The sequence below is a fragment of the Papio anubis genome, chromosome 7 (assembly GCF_008728515.1).
Source record: "Papio anubis isolate 15944 chromosome 7, Panubis1.0, whole genome shotgun sequence".
Taxonomy (NCBI): domain Eukaryota; kingdom Metazoa; phylum Chordata; class Mammalia; order Primates; family Cercopithecidae; genus Papio; species Papio anubis.
In genome coordinates this window covers 96,920,674-96,941,117 of record NC_044982.1, presented here as the reverse complement: position 1 = coordinate 96,941,117, position 20,444 = coordinate 96,920,674, and the positions used below count along the sequence as shown (strand labels likewise).

At 46.8% G+C, this 20,444-nt stretch overlaps 1 protein-coding gene across 7 annotated transcripts in view; it reads left to right on the top strand.

The window, feature by feature from the left end:
• SLCO3A1 (solute carrier organic anion transporter family member 3A1) overlaps positions 1 to 20,444 on the top strand; it is a 350,365-nt gene that overhangs the window by 236,236 nt on the left and 93,685 nt on the right. For all 7 annotated transcript variants that reach the window (XR_002523199.2, XR_001904587.2, XR_004185004.1 and 4 more), the window contains exon 3: positions 15,301 to 15,399. Coding sequence is in view for 4 of the 7 variants with exons in the window: in XM_017960938.2 (XP_017816427.1) it covers positions 15,301 to 15,399 (99 nt within the window). In the remaining 3 variants the exon portion in view is untranslated. The remainder of the gene's footprint in view (positions 1 to 15,300; positions 15,400 to 20,444) is intronic.

Below are 20,444 nucleotides of genomic sequence, written 5' to 3'. Positions count from 1 at the left end.
ACAAGAGGAAGCACCTGAGCCTTTGCGACCATTTCCACTGGTGGTGGAGCCCGAGATGAGGATGGATAAACTAAGGTCCAGAGGTCCCCCACACTGTGGGTGCGGGGTGGAGTCCCAAGTAGAGAGTAGAGGACCCATGCCACTTAAGCTCAGTTCTGTCTCCCTCAGCACCCTGGGCTTCCCAGAACCAGCAGGGATATGACTCCGAGCAGGCTCTTCAGCACTCTCTGCAGGCGCTGGTTCCTTTGGAATTAATTAGGTTTATTTGAAATTAGTTTAGAGTTAGAGGGATTTCCAAAGCCCTCAACCTTCTGCTGCCATTTCCCCTTTCTGAGTGGGAGGAAGTGCAGGATCCTGCAGGACCTGGGCTCCTATGCAGTTGTGTGGCCGCAGGCTGGTAATCTAACTTTGCTGTGCCTCCATTTCTTCATTTGTAAACTGGTGGTGAAGACACCTGCCTCTCAGGGTTCTGAGGATTACATTCTATGCAGTGTCTAAAGGCCCTAGCACATGGTGGGTATTTAATGAAGAATGATTTTGTTGTTGCCATTATTGATGGCATCAATAGAGCTGGATCTCGAGGTAGCAGTGGGCTTTCCACTGTGGAGCAGCAGAAACAAAGTTAAGTCACTATATCCCCATTGGGTGAACACCTGAGCATATTAGTGAATGAGAGTGAAAAATAACTGGGATCTACACAAATTGGCTTTTGGGAACACCAGAGCTGGCTAGCACAGGGCCTGACTTGGGTCTTGCCCTTGAGGCCTGGGCCCATCCCCAAGGTTTTCCGAGCCTCAGGGACCTCCACAGCAGCACTCCATAGCAGGTGTCTCCCTGAGGCCACATAGCCTGAGTAGGACAAACCTGAGCCCAGGAGCTGCCGTGCTCCCTGCTGCAGCAGGTCATAGCCTGACCTCAGCGCACCTCCACGGGCAGCTGCAGCCCAGCCTTCTCCCGCACAGCCACACCACTGACTCTGCTTGTTTGCAAGGGCCTCCCTCTACTGTCTGCCTCACATCTTGGGGCTCTCCCACACCTCTGCCTTTTCCCAGGCTGTTCCTGCCTTCTTCCTCTCCTTCCTCCCCTTTCTTTAGTCCTCTGCTTTGTTTTTATTTCAGCTTCCCATTTACTGTACATGTATCATTGGGCACGTTACTTAATCTCTCTGTGTCTCAGTTTCCTTACATGTAAAATGGGAGTGTATCTGCACATAGGGTTGTGGTGACGATTAAATGAGGTAGTACATGGAATGTGCTAGAACCCAGCCCTCAGCTCACTAGGCATCAGCACCGTCTTCCTCACTAGCAACAGACCTGCCTCAAAACCCAACTCTGGCCCTACACTATGAATGGGCTGTTTCCCTCACGGATGTGCTGTGACTCATCAGCCATACGCGAGCTCGTGCCCTGTGAGAAAACAGTTTATCTTGTGTACCACGTTTAGGAAACTTATTTCCAACCCTGCCCTTTGCTAGGCATAGTGAGGGGTCCAGCAATAATAAATAAAACGGTCCCACAGGTCAGAGCTCCCTGGCAGTTTTCCGTCTGGCCAGTCCTAACCAGGGAACAATGCCCATGAAGGTGCTGATTTTATCCTGACATCTGGGGGCCCTGGGATGGCTACATTCACGTTAGTTGGCCCACCACCTGCATCTAGTACTCCATGCCACTAGGGGACACACTACAGCTTCCAAGCACCCTCTCAAGTGTTGGCCCACATGATCCCCACTCTGATCTTGGGAGCTGTGTTAGTCTCCTGGGGCTGTCATAACTGGGTGGCTTCAACAGCAGACATTCATTTTCTTACAGTTTTGGAGGCTGGAAGCCTAAGATGGTAGTGTTGGCCATGGGTCTCCTGAGAACTCTCTCCTTGGCCAGCAGACGACCAGCTTCTCACTGTGCCCTCACACGGTCTGTCCTCTGTACCTGAGCTTCCTTGGTGTCTCTGGGTCCAAATCCCTAAGGACACCCATCAGATTAGATTAGGGCCCCCTCTAAGGGCCTCATTTTAATGTAATAACCTCTTTAAAATATCTCTGAATACAGTCACAGGCTGAGGTTCCTGGGGCCCAGACTCAGTCCAGCCCATAATAGGGGGAGAGCAGAGCAGGTGACTGCCCTGTTTTCCAGATGGAGTTGCTGAGGCTTTGAGGGGTGAGTGCCTTGAGCACAGCCTCCTGCTGTTGCCAGGTTGTCCTGCAGAGCTTTGAAGCCTGAACTGGACACAAGGTCCTGCGGTCTCTGCGCTGCCCCTTGCTGGGGGCTTGGGTGTGGACAGCAGGGAGCCTGCAAAACCTGCATCTGAGAGGTTGTCCGTAGAGAGCTTCTGGGAGAATCCCACTGGGCTCACACATAGAATGTGAGCCCTTCAGGAAGGCACAAGCTGTTGTTTCTCTGGATGGATTTCCTGCCTGCAGCTAGCCAACCTGAGAGGCATGTGCCTTCGCCCGGGTAAGGCCTGGCTGGGCCTGGAGAGAAAGAAAAGATGCTTCTTTCAGCTGGGTCGAGTAGCCCAGAGTGGCAACAGCTGTAGCTTTGACCAACTGCAGATCCTCCCTGAGCATCCTGAAGTTGTCTAGCTTTGTGGAATGACATCATTATACAAATTATTTTCCGTGAGGCTGGGGCTTCCTACCCCACCCAGGCCTGGGTAGTAATCAGTTTACAGTTTGACACACATGGGGTCCTTCCTCCAGGCAAAAGGCTGTACTGCCCCTATGGAAAAGGTGATTTTTGCTTTTTTTAAGACAGGGTCTCTGCTTTTCCCAAGCCTACAATTATTATGGGAAGCCCAATACATGGAATTTTTTTTTTCATCCAGGCTGACTAGAAGCAGAACTATAGAAAAAGAGGTCACGTGCTATGATAGAAGAGAGAAGGTGAAGGAAAAGAGAAAATCTAGGAAGGCCCCTTGGAGGTGGTGGTATTTAAGGCAGGCTTTGAATGGAGGGCCAGGCTTTGATGCACCACTAGGGCCCTGGAGAAGGAGAAACTGGGCTGACAACCAGCATGAGCAAGGCCCAGAAACCAGACAGCGCTAGGGGCTATACTCGGTGCCCCAGAGGCCACACAGGGTACACCAGGCAGATTTCTGTGCTGAGTGCTCACAGTCATGGTGGCATACAGTGCTGCTTTAGCTAGCTCTACAAGAGATTTGGGTTCTGTCACCATACTCAGTGACTTTGGTGTGGCCACATTTGGCAAATGGCTGTCCCTTCACCTTCCAGGGTGAATATCAAATCGTATCCATATTCTTCCTTTAACCCACGTGCCCAGATGCATTTTGTTTTGGAGGGGGGGAGGTAGGTATTTTTCATTTTTATGATACATAGTAGCTGTGTGTGTGTGTGTGTGTGTGTATGTGTGTGTGTGTGTGTGTGTATATATATATATATATGGGGTACATGAGATTTTTTGACACAGGCCTACAATGTGCAATAATCACATCAAGGTAAATGGGGTATCCATCACCTCAAACATTTATCATTTCTTTGTGTTACGGACATTCCAGTTACACTCTTTCAGTTATTTTTAAATGTAAGATAAATTACTGTTGACTGTAGTCACCCTATTGCAATATCAGATACTAGAGTTGATTCATCCTGTCTATATTTTTGCACCCATTAACCATCCCCACCCACCCCCGACCCCCTTCCCAGCCTCTGGTAACCATCATTCTACTCTTTACCTCCCAAATGCATTTTGGGTACCAGCTATTTCTTTGGTCAGTGCCGGTGCCACTGGTGGTGCTTTTTTTTTTTTTTTTTGAGACAGAGTCTCGCTCTGTTGCCCAGGCTGGAGTGCAGTGGTGTGATCTCGGCTCACTGGTGCAATCTTGGCTCACTGCAACCTCCACCTCACGGGTTCAAGCAATTCTGCCTGCCTTAGCCTGCCAAGTAGTTGGGATTACAGGCACCCACCACCATGCCCAGCTAATTTTTATATTTTTAGTAGAGATAAGGTTTTCGCCGTGTTGGCCAGGCTGGTCCCGAACTCCTGACCTCAGGTTATCTGCCCACCTCGGCCTCCCAAAGTCCTGGGATTACAGTGTGAGCCACTGCACCCAGCCCATTGGTGGTGCTTTTTAATGGGAAAGTCTGGTCAAGGGCAGCGAGGGCAGAGGCTCATTCTAGTCCAGGGTTCTCAACCTGTCTGCAGGTAGAATCGCCTGGGGACTTTGGGAAAAGCCCAGTGCCCAGTCAGTCTTCCAGACCAGCTTCATCACAATCTCCAGGAGTGAGACCTAGGGATTCGTATTTTCTTTTTACAAGTTTCCCAGGTGAATCCAATGTGTAGCCCAGTTTGAGCCCCAATGATGTATCTGATCTAAGAGGTTAACAGGTGCGGTAATGTGGGGAGGGGCACATATGCTCTGGCTCTATCATATACGGTATGGATTTGGTAACGTTAGTGTTTGGTTTTGTTTGTAAACTTTGTGATGGAGATAATTCTACTACACAAATTATGTGTGGTGTCCAACACCTAATATGTGCTCAGTAAATGATCACCTCCTTACCCTGTCCTTCCCTGTTCTCCTCCTCCTCAGACAGAAGCAAAGTCAGTTATGTAATGCTGGCAGGCTGTTGGCAATGGGCACCGGATGAATGTGTATTGCAGGTTTCCTGCTGTTTATAGATCATGTTTTATTCATGTACATATGATGCAGAATGCTCCCTCTGAGGGGAGAACTTTCAGCCTGCAGATTTCAAGATGTGGCAATACATTTGTATAAACTGAGGTCACGGAAGGAAAGTGGGAGATGAGAAACGCAAAGCCCTGAGGGAGGGTTTCATGGGCATTGAGGAAGTGGAGGCCAGGGATGTTCAAGCAGCCTGGAATTGCTCTTTTTTCTAGGTCGGCACTGCCCTCTAGTGGAACAGAGTCACAGCCAACCCGCTTTTCCTCCTCACTCCTTCCACTGGTGAGAACCATCTAGGGTTAAAATTACTCCAAGTCCAGCTAAAGAAACAGCTCAGGGAGACCAGCCATGCACGCCCCCATTCTTGGACTCATTGTTCCTGAAACACAAAGATAATTCTAGAAAGCATCTATTCATGCCAGATATCAGAAGCTTTGCATGTGTTACATATAATTGTCACTGTTCTACAAGACTGATAACTCTTCTTCCCAGACTCAGAGTTAGGAAGTGAATCTTCCAGAAATTGAGCAATGTAACCAGGATTCCAGCCTGGTAGGAATCAGCCTTGGTTGATTCTCGAGCCTTCACCACTATGCCATGATACCTGCTGTTTCTCTAGGAACTAGGTCCTTGAGTCCTGAGTTCAAATCCACTTCCACCATGTACAAGCTGTGTGACCTTGGTGCAACTGACTGATCTCTCTGTGTTTCTATATTCTCATCTACAAAAAGAGTCTCATAAAATCACCTTATCAGGGCATAGTGAGAATGATTGACCTTGAATAAATCAGAAGGGGCAGAGAAAGAGCTGAAGAAAATGACTGCCTCTGGTTGGTAGGAAAACTGTGTTTTCCCCCTGCTGAATGCATTACTTTTATAATCAGACCAAATGACCACTTTCCTTGTAAAGAGGCAGAAGCCTTCACCCATGTGTACCAGCCCTGCGAGATATTATAGGAGACCGTTTTCTTGTTTCCTCGAAGTTGAGTCAAGCAAATCCAAGATTCCTCTAAAGAAAACCTCAGGCTTCCCCCTGAAGGGATCTCTCGTTTTGTCAAGTACAGAACCCTCAGCTCTGCCCTTCGGCTGCCCAGCTTGGTGTTGTCTCTGTCACTGCTAAGAAGTCAGGACTGACTGTCATGTGAGATCTCACTGTCCTCAGGTGCCCTCCCTTCCCACGTTCAGGAAGGGATCTGAGCAGAGGCTTGAGTGCAGGGCAGCGTGACTCCTGGATACAGTAGGTTCCTCCTTCACCACTCTCCCAAGGACAGCTGAGAAGTGCTTGGTCCTTGCAGTTCCATTCCATCAGCACCTGAACTTCTATTGCAATAGATAATTGTATTCTTCAGAAATACATTCTTCAGAGAATCATATTTGTCTCTAAGCTTTCTGTCATTAGGAGAACTGTGTTAAGGATTTATTAAAAATTACTCATAAGAAATAAGCCTTGTACGTAGAAACAGACGAGAAGGGAAGATCTAAATGAATGTCAGTGTTTCTGGATGGTGAGAGATGGTGATTTGTGTTGTCATCTTTGTAATAATGATTGCTAAAATTTATTGAGCACTTACTGTATGCCAGGCACTGTGGAAAGCCCTTGTGATGCACTAATCACTGAAACCTCAAAACAATCCTGCGAGGTGGGTACTGTTAACCTCACTCACAGGTGAGAGTATGGAGGGCCAGAGTAGGTAAGTACCTTTGTCAGGGTCACACAGCCAGTGACTGCAGACCCTGGCCATCCAGCTCTAGGGTCTGTGTTCTTGGCCACTGCGTTATTCTGCCTCTCTATGCTTGGTTTATGCTTTTAAAATGAAGGAAAGGGGTTTTGGTTTATTTGGGTTTTTTTGTTTGTTTGTTTGTTTGTTTGTTTTTCTGAGATGGAGTCTCACTCTGTCGCCCAGGCTGGAGTGCAGTGGTGCCATCTCGGCTCCCTGCAGGCTCCGCCTCCTGGGTTTTACTTACACCATTCTCCTGCCTCAGCCTCCTGAGTAGCTGGGACTACAGGCATCCGCCACCATGCCCAGATAATTTTTTGTATTTTTAGTAAAGACAGGGTTTCACCGTGTTAGCCAGAATGGTCTCCATCTCCTGACCTCATGATCCACCCGCCTCGGCCTCCCAAAGTGCTGGGATTTCAGGAGTGAGCCACCGTGCCCAGCCGGGGTTTTGTTTTTAAATTAACTTATATGATTCCATGAATGATAAACGCATAGGAAGAAAGACAGTACAAATATAATAATGCCTAAAGGGAAATATGAGACTGATGCTAATCCTTTACACAATCCTGTATTTTCCACATTCTCTAAAATAAGCATAGTTTACCTAAGTGATTTAAAAAGTCATAAAAGAAAAGAAAATCCTGCTGTTAGAGGCACCAGTAAGAAGAACAAATAACAGCTGATGGTTTTTGAGAATGTCTGTGTTCCAGGAATTGACCAGAAGCATTCTGTGCACTACGTATTTGACCCTCAATAACCCCATAGGAGGTAGGGACTGTTGTCATCCCATTTTACACAGGAGGAGACTGAGGCCGAGGGAGCATTTGTACCATGCTCACAGACACACCAGTACAGCAGAGCCTTGACACTGATCCTCCCTCAAGGTCAGTAGTACCTCTGTGTCCTTTTCCACCCCAGGAGACTGAGGGTGAGAAACACGAATGGGTGCGCCTAATTCAAAGTGAGTAGGGGAACCGATAGCAGCCCTTGGGTTTCTGGATGGCCTGTTTGGCTTTGCTTTCACGGGCATAAAGAGTTCATGCCAGCGGGGAGCAGATGCCTACAGCTCCTCGGGCAGCCTGTGCTCCCCTCACCCAGCCCCATAGGTTGTTCAACGCAGGAACCACGCCCCATGCTACGCTTTGACAAAGAGAAAAATAAAGGTTCACGTGGAAGGGTCAGCATTTTTCTCAAACAATGCGGCATGCACCACCATAGCCAGCCAGTGTTAGTATCTCTTCCAAGAGTAGGCCTTCCGGTGAGCCTGCAGAAGCCCCAGGGCCAGGCGAAAGGAGGGAGAACAAGAGTGGGTACCATGGAGTCTCCCTCTTGGAGCGTCAGTGGAAACTGATGTTTATGAAGTGCTTCATCTGTGCCAGGGCTGGGCCCCCACGGTTGCTTTCATTTATTACTCACCACAACCCTGTAAAATGTCTTATTTTTGCAGTGCACACTTAGTTTTGCACACTTAGTTTTGCAGTGCACACTTTGTCATAAAGCAGGTGTCTGTAAGGCTGTGGATCTGTTATCGGGCTTCTCTTTTGCTTCATTGCTTTATTTGTTATTTCTTGTGCCAAAGGCACCTTGGCTTTAAAAGAAGTCCTGACACCCAACAGGGAACGTCTTGAAAACAGTTGTGCTTCTTCAAACACGTCTAGACTGGTCTTGGTCCTTAGCATTTCTATAAAGAATTTAGAATCAGCTTGCTACCTTCCATAAACACAAAATGTTCCCTAGTACTTTTATTATCTATTATTATTATTATTATTATTATTATTATTATTATTATTATTTGAGATGGAGTTTCACTTTTGTTGCTCAGGCTGGAGTGCAATGGCGCTATCTTGGCTCAACGCAACCTCCGCCTCCCAGGTTCAAGCAGTTCTCCTGCCTCAGCCTCCTGAGTGCCTGGGATTACAGGCAAGTCCCACCACACCCAGCTAATTTTGTATTTTTAGTAGAGACGGGGTTTCTCATGTTGGTCAGGCTGGTCTTGAACTCCCGACCTCAGGTGATCTGCCCACGTCAGCCTCGCAAAGTCCTGGGATTACAGGCGTGAGCCACCACACCCAGCCCCATCTATTGTTATATCAGTAATAGTATTAAAGTTGAATAATTCTTCCTGGACCAGAAAATTTCAAGTTTCCAGTCGTTTTTTCCAAATTATTCTGGTTACATGCACCTAGCCTGACCCTTTATGTAGGCTTAGTGAGTCCCGTGGTCGGGTTGCATCTAGAAGGTGGTACATTGAATAGGAGAGTCCACAGTGCAGACAGAGACATCTGCAGAGGGACTTGGGGAAAGAGCACCGGTCAGGGAAAGAGGAGGTTTGGGTCTCGGTCCCAGCTCTGCCCCCAACTGGCCAGGTGAGCTTGGGCAGGCCATCGCCAAGAACAGTCACGCACTCCTTCCTCTGCATGGCCACTGTGACTAGTGCTCTCAACCACACATCCTTTCAACAAACAGCAAACTTACTGTCCATCAGCACTGGGGCGAAATAGGAATATAAAGAAGAAGAAAGCATCATCTCTGCCTCAGGGGCTTAGCATCTACAACAGTGTCTCTTGGACTGTGCTGCAGTCAATGCCAGGTCTGAGAAATGACACACACAAAAAAAAGTTTTGTGATCAAATAATTAACACAAAACCTTTGTGCAAGATTCCATTCAGGCATATTAGCATTTATAAGATCTGAGAAGTCTTGGAGTTTAACCCAGATTTGCTTAACGATCGTATTAGTTTTCTATCATTGCTGTGATAAATTATTGCAAACTTAGTGTAAAACGCAAATTTGGAGGTCAGACATCCATATTGGGTCTTACTGGGCTAAAATCAAGGTGCTGGCAGGGCTGTGATCCTGCATGGAGGAGAAAATCTGTTTTCTTGCCTTCTCCAGCTTCTAGAGGCTGCCCACATGCTTTGGCTTATGGCCGTCCACCATCTTCAAAGCCAGCGTGACTAGTCAGCTCTTTCTTATGCCATCTCTCTGGCTCACTCTGCCATCACATCCCCATTTCTGACTCTGACTCCCTCTTCCACATTTAAAGGATCCTTGTGATGAGATTGTGCCTATGGGGACTCTCCAGTATAATCCCTTCATCTACAACCTTAATTCCTCTCTCTGTCACCCAGGCTGGAGTGCAGTGGTGCAATCTTGGCTCACTGCAAGCTCCACCTCCCAGGTTCACACCATTCTCCTGCCTCAGCCTCCCGAGTAGCTGTGACTACAGGCACCCACCACCATGCCCACCCAATTTGTTGTATTTTCAGTAGAGACAGGGTTTCACCATGTTAGCCAGGATGATCTTGATCTCTTGACCTTGTGATCTGCCTGCCTTGGCCTCCCAAAGTGCTGGGATTACAGGTGTGAGCCACCGCTCCCAGCCACCCCAGCTTTATTAAAGCACATCTGACAACATGTGGCACATGGTGTGGAGGACTCGGTGCAGGGTGGGGTCTTTCTCTAGCCCCTCGCCATCATGTACTCTCATCTTGGTACTGCTCCTGATATCATATGATAGATTTGTGTTTGTTGCCATTCTTCAAACTCCACAAGGGTGAGGTTTTCGTCTGTTTTGTTCACTGCCATGTCCCATATTGTTCACTGTTACTAACATAGTCCTAGCAAGTAGAAGGTTCTCAGTGGGTATTCGTTGACTAAGAGTAGTGGAAAGTCTTTCTGATAAGATAGCAAGCTTCTTGAGGGCAAAATTCTTATCCAAGTTATCTTTTCTTCCCCAGGGTCCAGAGGTGGCTGGTGCTAAATGTAAAGATTGTTTAGTGTGGGAGAAGGCAGACTCACCACCGGGAAGTCTTGCTGGAGATCATTTTCTTAAGGAATTTGCCATAGTCTATACTTGGACTAATCTGTCATGCGCAGAAACTCTTCATCATCTGGACATAAGTTGAGATCATAAGCTTCTCAGGCAATTTGCACCAGAGGGTCCCAAACTTTCTTGGTTCACAGCGTCCTGAGTCCAAAAGAAATAATAAGTTTTGTTTATCAAGTATTTAGGTTCATACTACTTAATAAGTGTTTCCATCCTAACAACATAGAGTAACTGCTTGAAAAACATGATACATATCAACAGAAAAAAAAAATATATGTATATATATTTTAACCATAATTGCTTACTAATGGGATGTGTGTCCTGTTGGCAAATGCATGGTTTCTGAAACCTTGGATTCAAAGTGGACACTGCCACCCCCATTTTCTGTTGCATATTGATTTCCACACTTGGTTTTCTCACAGCAACTATGGAAAACTCAGCTCACAAAGATGTGATGTCATTGAAAGAAATCCAGTGTTGAAACCATAGGCTACCATGGGATGGTAGATTCACATGTCCAAGAGATGTCAAGTATTGCTATGTTTCCCTCAAAAACTCACAGTATTCTGCCTTACCCTTGTGAGTTCACTGCAGTACTCAATGGTGTCCCAGCACACAGCCTATAAACTGCAGATTTGTGTTAATATAATTCACTGAAGGCCTGTGTACAGACCAGAATGCCAGAGCTAGATCACCATGGAGGGGCACTGCATTCAGCCCCTGATCTCCTTGTCCAGCCGTCTCATCCCTGGGAGGCCGGGTTAGCAACCCATTGTGCTTGGCTTGGCAAGCAGCAGAACAGTGAGGTGGACTCCAGACAGCCCGTCTGGTCTGCACACTGATGAGGCTTGAGATTTCAGCTGCTTCCCAGCAAGAACTCCTTCCTGGGCCTAGCCTGCTCCCAGCTCCAGCCCTCTCCCCAGAGATAGCTTTAGGAAATGAAGTATGGAGGGTGTAGTGAGCTTTGGAAAGAGAAGGACTAGGAACCCTGGAGGGTGCCAGCCCTCACTGTTGTAGGAGAGACACAAGTGTCGTCTATTTAACAAACCCTTCCCTGGGTCTTTCTGTGTGCCACACACTGTTCTAAGAGGTTTGCAAATAGGAGGTCATTCAGTCCTCAGCACAACCCCAGGACATCGATCTATTGTTACCCCCACTTTACAGAAGAAGAAACTGAGGCACGGGACAGGAGGTTAAATATATGTTGCCTAAAGGTTCATGGAGCTGGGAAGTGGTAGAACTGGGATTTGAACCCAGGCTGTTCATACTCTTACCTGGACTTTTCCCTGAGGGGGTTAGAAAACCCCAGCAATCCTTCCCACTGTGCTGCTTTCTAGCAATGTGCTGGGGCCAGGTGCTGAATCACTCTAAGATTCTGTTTTTCCCCGTTGAAACGGCCCAGTAAACTTCTCCCTGGGGTCATTGAATGGCTTCCAGGAGATTAGGCATGTAAAGTGCTTTCTATTATCCAGGGTGGTAGCACAGAAAGCCTTCAGGGCTGCCTGGCTAGGGACTCCGAGGCACTCCTCCCCACCGACGTACATGAACCTGGAAGACAGCAGGGGGCAGCACCGGGCCGCTGCAGAGGGTTCTGCACCTGGAGGCGCCGGCCCTTCGTTCAACAGGGACCCTGCATCTCAGTGCCTGGCAATATGCCGCGCCTCCATTCAGGCAGAACGTTCGAGGTGGCTTTGCCAAAGCAAGAACAAAATCACAGCCTGAGAGGATGAATTAAGGGGGAAACCAAGGAAGCAAGTTCAGCATAACCGTTCTGTTAGCTCAGAACCTGCCTTGCATACCTGGACCCTCTGAAGCTGTTCGTTTCAGTTGTTGTCTTAAGATATTTCTGAAGGCACTTCCTGAAGCATGAAGGCCCCTCCCACATCCCACCACCAGCATTGCAGGTGGAGGTTTACCTTGAGGTCTATGTGAGGAGGAGTGACATAGAAAAGTGACTAGAGGTTGCACCTGAGGAGGAAGATGCTGTTTATACCAAAATACATGTGCACAGTGTCTTTGGTGTTTGGCATGGCGTCCTGTCAACTCTGTCCTCTTCCTTTTTAGGGTTATCTTTGTTCAGCTGAAACCCAGATGAGAACAGGACCTTGAAAAAGCCACAATCCAAACTCTGGAAACCCACACCCTCTCATAGAGGAATTTGGTGGGTGTGGTGTCTCCACCGCAGGCCACTGCTGTTCCCTGTTCAAGCTACCAGCCCCGCTCACTGGCCCATCTGGGCCCTGTGGGGCTCCTGTGGACAGCTGAGGCCAGCAGCTTGAGGGACACCCCTCCTTCTCTGCAAGAGGGCAGAAGGCCTGGGACCCCAGCTGTGCTATGATGTCTGGCCAGTCCTCACTTTCAAGTCTACTGTCTTTCTTTCAAGTCTACTGTCCCCAAGCATGGGGGTAACAGCACAATCTATATGCAACATCTTCAGCTTGTTGGGTTGTTTCTGTTTTTCCAAGGATTCTGAAGGTTTTGTCCTTTGACCTATTAAGTATTAATAATAATTCTCATTTTTCAGTCTGTAAGGCATGGATCAGTGACGAATACATTGCTTGGGGGGTTTATTTAAAGGGAAGAAGGCCTATGATTGTGGGTGATGGGGAAGGTGCCGGGAGTCACAGCAGATGGTGAATCAGAAGGGTAGGCACAGCACCCTTGGCAAGAGAATTGTATTCTTGTGCTGTGTCCCGTTCTTTTGGGAAGGCCTGAGCAGTGAGTTTGTTTGCTGAGCCATCTCTAGAGTGCCCGTAACTCTGACTGATGGATTACCACAGCCTGCAGCCTGGATGGGAGGATATGACTGGCTTCAGTACTTTGCAGGAATCTCTCGGGTTTAGCGTGGGTGCCGCTCCTGAGTTGGACAACTGCTCTCCATGCCCCCTACTTCCTGCTGCTTTCTCAGATCCTCTTCCTGCTGCTCTGCTCCCTAACCACAACCCCACTAAATAAAGCCCCCTAATTCTAGTCCATCCCCAAAAGATCTTTTCCAGTAACATCCCCTGCCCCCAACTTTGTGTGCTTGGTTATCTTAATCAAAATTATGACAAACCAGAGATAATGTGCTAATCATGTGAACGTCACTCCTCTCCAAAGTGATACATTTTCATTTTTTAAAATGCAGCTTATTAACAGAAATAAGATTCTGCAGTTTCTGTTTGGCCGTGGAGTGACTGTTTGGAAACAGTGGAACTTCTACATTTCTTCACATCCAAGTAGGATTTTGCTGAGGGTGGACTCAGCCCTGTTCCTGTGATATAAAACATATTTTCTTCATTCTTTCCTTCATCAAACATCTCCTAAGTGACTGCTTCAGGGTTCTGGGTTCCTGTCTATAAATATGTGTTAGTTCGTTCTTGCCTTGCTATAAAGAAATACCTGAGGCTGGGTAATTTATAAAGAAAGGAGATTCCAGTGGCTTGGGGTTTTGCAGACAGTACTGGAAGCATGGCATTGGCATCTGCTCATGGTGAAGGTCTCCGGAGGCTTCCAGTCATGGCAGGAGGCAAAGGGGGAGCAGGCGCATTACATGGTGAGAGCCAGAGCAAGAGGGAGAAGGGGAGGTCCCAGACTCCTTTAAACAATCAGAACAATCAGATCTTGTGTGAACTGAGAGCACACTCATCACCAAGGGGGCAATGCTGAACCATTCGTGAGCCCCATGATCTAATACCTCCCATTAGGCCCCACCTCCAACATTATGGATTACACTTCAACATGAGATTTGGAGGAGACAAACATGCAAACTATATCACGTGGCTTCCTTTGCCCAGTATTTAAAACCATTTGCTTTCCCCTGTGTAGTTTAAGTTGTTTTTCCCCACCCTAAGTCAATGAATGACTTCAGAGGAGGGAAAGCTTCAAGTCAGCGAGGCCCCGATTTTTTACTGTTTGGTTCAGCACCGAATCCCCAACCCTGAGAATAGTCCTTGGCACATAGAAGGAGCTCAGGAAAACTTGACTGAATGGATGAATATGTGATTGGTTCCACAACATCACCAAGAGAATTTAGGGTGAGTTGATCTACCCCTATGAACAGACTAGGCTGGAGAGCTACCCTCCACTGGGCTTAGGTTCCCTGCCGTGAAATTCATCTCTCACCCTGCTCTTCAGGTGCCTGTGTGGCCTGTTAGCACCCACCCTTGGAGCTACCTGGGTTGGAATTACCCATGCACTGACTGTCCTCATCAGATGGCCAGCTTCTAAAGGGAAGAGCCACTTTCTTGACTCTTATTTTTGCCTCCAGGTCCTGGAGAACTGTCAGTGCTCAAGAAATGTCTACCCAATTGAAATTTAAATAGATACAGCCTGTGGGTTTGAGTTTGGGTACTTTTCCCAGAATGTCCTAAAATTTCTGTGTAAAATACCAGGTATTGTGTCCATCAGATACTTAAGCACTACCCAGAACTTGCCATCTTCTCAGGTCCTACAGAAACGCTTAATTCCTGAACAGCTGTAATAGCCACAACAACAATGGAAACAGATAATGACTTCAAAACATGGAGAGAAATTGAAGAATTGAAATTAATAAATATGTAACTAAATGTTAGATATTTACCATTGTGGGAACTTTGCTATTTGCTAAATTTCAGTGTCAGAACGTTTTATTATATTTGAAAATAATTTGTGGCATAGATTATCCTCACTTCACAAAAAATTTCTGAGTTTGCACAATGGGTGTCAAGGGATCTTAGCCAACCATAGATTAAATGAGTTACATAAAGCGAAATAAATGTAAAAGCAAAATTATAAAAGTCTTTTCAAAAGTGTGGATTGCAGAAAAAATATTTAATGATAGATGCAGATATATTTTAATATGTTTGATGTGGGGTGAAGTCCTCTAAAAGTAAAGGACACAAATTTCAAAGCAACCTAGCAAAATACTATAGAATTGTAGCATAATATACAGTGCTTTCATAGAGTTTCCAAAAATTATAAATTCAGGCTTTCCCCTCTAGGATTTTTAGAATAATTCCTAATGTCATTTGTAAAAGCAGACATCTCATCTCATCAATGTAAAATAATATCCTTGACCTTTGGTGATTTTGCTTATTGAATAGCCTCTGTTTTGTAATCTCTCTTTTTTTTTTTTTTTATCATCTTCTTTCAGGAATCCTGTTCACGATGCTGGTATTTGGACCAGCCTGCGGGTTTATCCTGGGCTCTTTCTGTACCAAAATCTACGTGGATGCAGTCTTCATTGACACAAGTAAGGAATATATCTTGATGTCTACCTTCCACCCACAAGCATTTCCTCCCTCATAAATGCGGCTTCAGCCTGTGGGTTCTAAAACCTTCTTGCTCAGAGACAGTCTTGATGCCCCTGCCTCTGTAGCTGGGGCTCACCCGAGATTAGTTGAAAGAACATGAGTGTTGGTTCAGAGGGCCTGACTCAAGTCTGGGTTCTGCCAACATCTACCTGTAGGCTGAATAACCCCCAGTAGCTGATTTTACTCCTCAAATCTGTATTTTCCTTATCTGTAAATAAAGGGTAACAATAATTATATCTGCCTGGCAGATAAGAATTTAATGTGAGTGTCTGTGTAGAAATGCTTGGCATATGCTCATTGAGTGGTGGCCCATTAACCTATGTGAGGATCCTACTTTCCAAACTAAGAGTTGGAGCATGTGTTCTGGAAGTGCAAGTGTACGAACGGGGTCAGTGAGACAGAATATTGGAAAATGCTTTTAGAAGACACTGTTGTGGTGGCCTTTGTGAGGAAATATCCACATTCAAAACCATTTTAATCAGAACTTGTGTTCTTAGCAGGAAGTGCAAGTCTCAGAAGACCCTGAGTTCCCCAATCCACGATTGTGGGATTGAATGGGATGCGAGATCGATGGGCTAGACTGTGCTGTGGTGACAGACGGTCCCAAAACCTCAGTGATTTTATACAACTAAGGTTTATTTCTTGGTCACACTACATGTGCAGGGTAGGTCGGCAGTGTCGGGGTCAGGGAGACTTGGCTCATCATGGTCACCTGTTGATCTGTTCTCAGGATCAGTAAGCATTCCCAGTGCCCCGTGCCCAGGCTCACAGAAGTTCCATCCTGACCCCAGCTTGCACAGTTACCAAGGCAGGAAACCAGTTTTACTCTGGCCCTTGAAACCTCTACTCAGAAATGACATACAATGTTTCCCCTCATATTTCATCAACAAAAGCAAGTCACGTGGTATATTGGTTTCCTGTTGCTGCATAAGAAATGACCCCAAACCTAGTGACCTAAAACAGCAGACATTTCTTATCACGCAGTTCTTCATATTTTTTTCTGTGAGTCTGGAATACAGGAGCAGCTTCACTGGGCAGTTCTAGCTCAAGGTCTCTTATGAGGCTGCATTCAAGGTGTTGCAAGGTGGCAACCTGGTCTTGGGTCATCCCAAGGCTCAACTTGGGGAGGATCCACTTCCAAGCTCACTGCCATGGGCCCACAGGAGGGGGCTACCTCACCGTGACACCCCTGAAGCAAACAACCCAAGAGAAGGTGAAAGAGAGCACCTGAGGCAGGAGCCACAGTCTTTTTATAACCCAATCTCAGAAGTGACATCTCATTACTTCTGCTGTATTTTGTTTGTTAGAAGCTAGTCACTGGCCAGGCGCGGTGGCTCACGCCTGTAATCCCAGCACTTTGGGAGGCCGAGACGGGCGGATCACGAGGTCAGGAGATCAAGACCATCCTGGCTAACACGATGAAACCTCGTCTCTACTAAAAATGCAAAAAATTAGCCGGGCGTGGCGGTGGGTGCCTGTAGTCCCAGCTACTCGGGAGGCTGAGGCAGGAGAATGGTGGGAACCCGGGAGGCGGAGCTTGCAGTGAGCCAAGATTGCACCACTGCACTCCAGACTGGGTGACACAGCAAGACTCCATCTCAAAAAAAAAAAAAAAAAAGAAGCTAGTCACTTGTTCAGGTTTACTATCGAAAGAGAAGGGATTATTACACAAGGACCGGAATACCACGCAGCAGGGATTTTATGGACCATCTGGGTCATTGCCTACCATGTGCAGTCACATCTCTACCTTGTGTCTGAAAAGGAACACTATATTTACATGTAGTTTAGCATGTAGCAAAGCTGTATTTCCTTTCTCTCTGAAAACAGAGGGTGAGAAGCCATTCCAGCCTTTGCTTCTCATGCCGATCTATCCTCAGGATCAATAAGAATTCTCAGTCCCCAGGTTCTCAATTCATCATCTCTTGACAGTGCTAAATTTACTAATTCACCCCAAAGAAATAATGTGGTTTTAAATCCAATCAAGTCGCTTTGTGATTCACTCCATTAATCCCACTGATATATTTACTTGTAGCTAATGATGTTACAGATTCCAAGTGGAAAAAAAAAAAAAATCAGAGGCAGCCTTATTTATTTATACTTTTAAAGTGCTGAGTCTGTTCAGAAGGCGATTGAGTGCTGGTGTTTTGTAGCCATTGGCTGGCCCTTTGAACCCATTTCCTAGGGAGTGCGGTAAGGGGTGGGCTGGGAAGAGACAGGACGTGTGAAGTGAGTCGGTTTCCATCTTGTTCGTATAGACAGGCCAGCTTCCACCACTGCACCCAAGGCAGCACAAGACAGGGCCAGCAGAGGGGATAGAGAGGAGGCATTCTCCTGATACAATGGGGAAGCCACCTTGAAGGGTAGCAAAGTGGCCAGGTGGCATATTTTGCCCTCAGTGGTATCAGTGGTGGCCTTTGAACCAAAACCGTGTGAATGACCAGATTATTTGAGCTGGAAAGAGCCTCAGACATCATTCCTTTCCAACTCTTTCATTTTACAAATGAGGAAACTGAGTCACAGACAGGGGAAGGTTTGTCCCCAATCCAAGGAATGTATCTCTATAAAACCCAGATCTCCTGAGCCTGCCTGTGAAGATTGCACTCACCAAACTCTCTTAGGAGAATGAAACGGCACCTTCTCTCAGTGCCCGCAATGACCAGCAGGTAGACAGATGGCTGGAGGAGGCTTAGCCCATCTACTCCCGGTTCCCTCCATTCGCTGAGGCTGTTCCTTCAGCCTGGAATGCTGTTTCCATCTTACTGTGTTCAGCATCTCTGTTTGCCCGTTAAGGCCCAGGGTGTAGCGGTGTGATCCATGGTTCCAGTCTCATTGGCTACTTGGTGCCTACATGGATGTAAGGCAGGTGGGCTCTTTTCAGTCCTGTGTGGGCATCTCGCTGATGGCAGCCTTCCCCACCAAGTTGATAATGGACTTCTCTTTCTGTTTCTAAAGAATGCAAGGTGCATTGTCAGTCATGATCTTTGCATCCTTCCCATAGGCACCGTGAGGGTTGGTGCAGCTCTTTACCAGTAGAGGGCAGAATAATATCATTTATCCTATTTAGGGAGTCAGCCACAGAATTCTGTAGTTTCCAGCAGTTTTTATTGTTTCTAATCTTGTGACTGAAACTTGCCGCCTGCGGGTGGATTTGGGCTGTATTTGAGGAAGGGATTCTTAATTTCTTTAGGGCCTCCCCTATCTTTTCCTTGCTTTCCTAAAGCAGTACTCTTCTGTAGGGCTGTCCAATGTATGGAAACATTACTGTAGGCATTAATAGATGAGGGCCACACACATGGACACATGTTTCTGAAGTCCCCACTGAGACTGGGGTCCAGGAAAAGCAGCAGCCTGAAATTTGTGGGGAAGTGGCAAGGCAGGTCCACAGAGGGCCCTCGGTATGGGGTAGATGGAGGAGAGAAGGTGGCATCCACCACATAGCCTGGTGCCCACATTGAGAGAATCCAGTGAGGAAGCCTGGTTGAAACTTGTGAGTAGATGCAGCTGGGGGTGCCAAGGAGGGTTGGTTGTAGACATGGGCCAGCTCTGGGGTGACAGCCTCCACAGGGCACCTTGCCTGGAGGTCCCAACTGGCTCCACTTAGACATGGGCTGCCTTTGCTGCTATCTTTCATCCGTGTTTGATCCCTACGTGGTTCCCTTTGCTCCTCAGCTCAGGGAGAATCACTCTGTTCCCTGAGAGCTGGGGGAAGAAATGATGGTACCTCCAGGATTTCTTTTTTAGGTTCTTTATTAAACTGAACCCCAGGTGAGAACAGGACCTTGAAGAAAAGAAGGACTTGGTAACAGAATACATATCTAATCACTGCCTTGGCAAGCCTTAACTATGTGGGTTTATTACAAGAAGATTAGTAATACCAGCAGCCATGAATTGGTCACTTATTAAAGCTGTACATAGATTGCCTCACTGGAGCCTCAGCACATTTTTATGGGAGTGTAGATCCTACTATTAGGTGAGGCATTATCATGCAATGGTTAAGAATTCGAGCCCTGGAATCAGACTCCATTTGAATCCTGACTACCCCCCTTACGAGTTCTGTGATCCTGGGGACATTACACACACATCCTGAGTCTGTGTGTGGATGGCATGAGCTACTTATGCAAAGCATTTAGCACAATGACTGGTGTATAGTAAGCACACAATAAATACTTATAATAAGAAATCCGAGAGGTTAACAGTTTCCACAGCTAGGGATAGAGCAAGGATTCATTCCCAGGCCTGTCTGACCTCAAAGCCCCATTCTTAACAGAACAGCTGGGTTCCCTGAAACATCTCCAGGAATGTAGCCAGAAGGGGGCTCCCTTCCATGGACAAAGGCCTTGTTGAGATGACCTAGCCTCACCAGCACATCCGTGCAGACTTGTCCTGAGGCACACACCAGCAGACCTCGCAGAAGGCTGCATGGCATTGGCAGCTGGAACAAGATGTGGCCATCTGTTTGCTTCACAAGAAAGGTCAACAGACTGAGAGCCTCCTGCTCTGCTGTCCTGAGGGTTGGCTGCTACTGCTAGATTCCTTCATTTTGGGCTAATTAGCCCAATGGCTGGGATTCTAGATGTTCAATGCCACCCTCCAGCCTTAGCCCCTTCCTGTCTCCATTTTCTAATTAGGTTTGTAACTTAATGATACTCTTAGAATTCTTGAGTCCCATAGCAAAAGTGTGGCAACATAGGTTAAACAAATAGGTAAATGAACTACCAAAAAAAAAAAAAAAAAAGTCCATATGTCCCAGGAGTAAGAAGTAAATGTCGCCAATTTGCTTTGATCTGCTCTTCTCACAATCTCAGGTATCCTCATGAGTTTGTGGGTGGGTTGGTTGGTTAGGTTTAAACTGGTTTAACTGTATTTCCAGTGACTTTTCATTTGATCTTGGAAATGGGTGGAAATCTCAGTGAGCCCCCTAGGTCAGTTGACCTTTGGCAGAAAGAGTAAACAGCTGTCAACAACTCTCAACTTACCCAATACA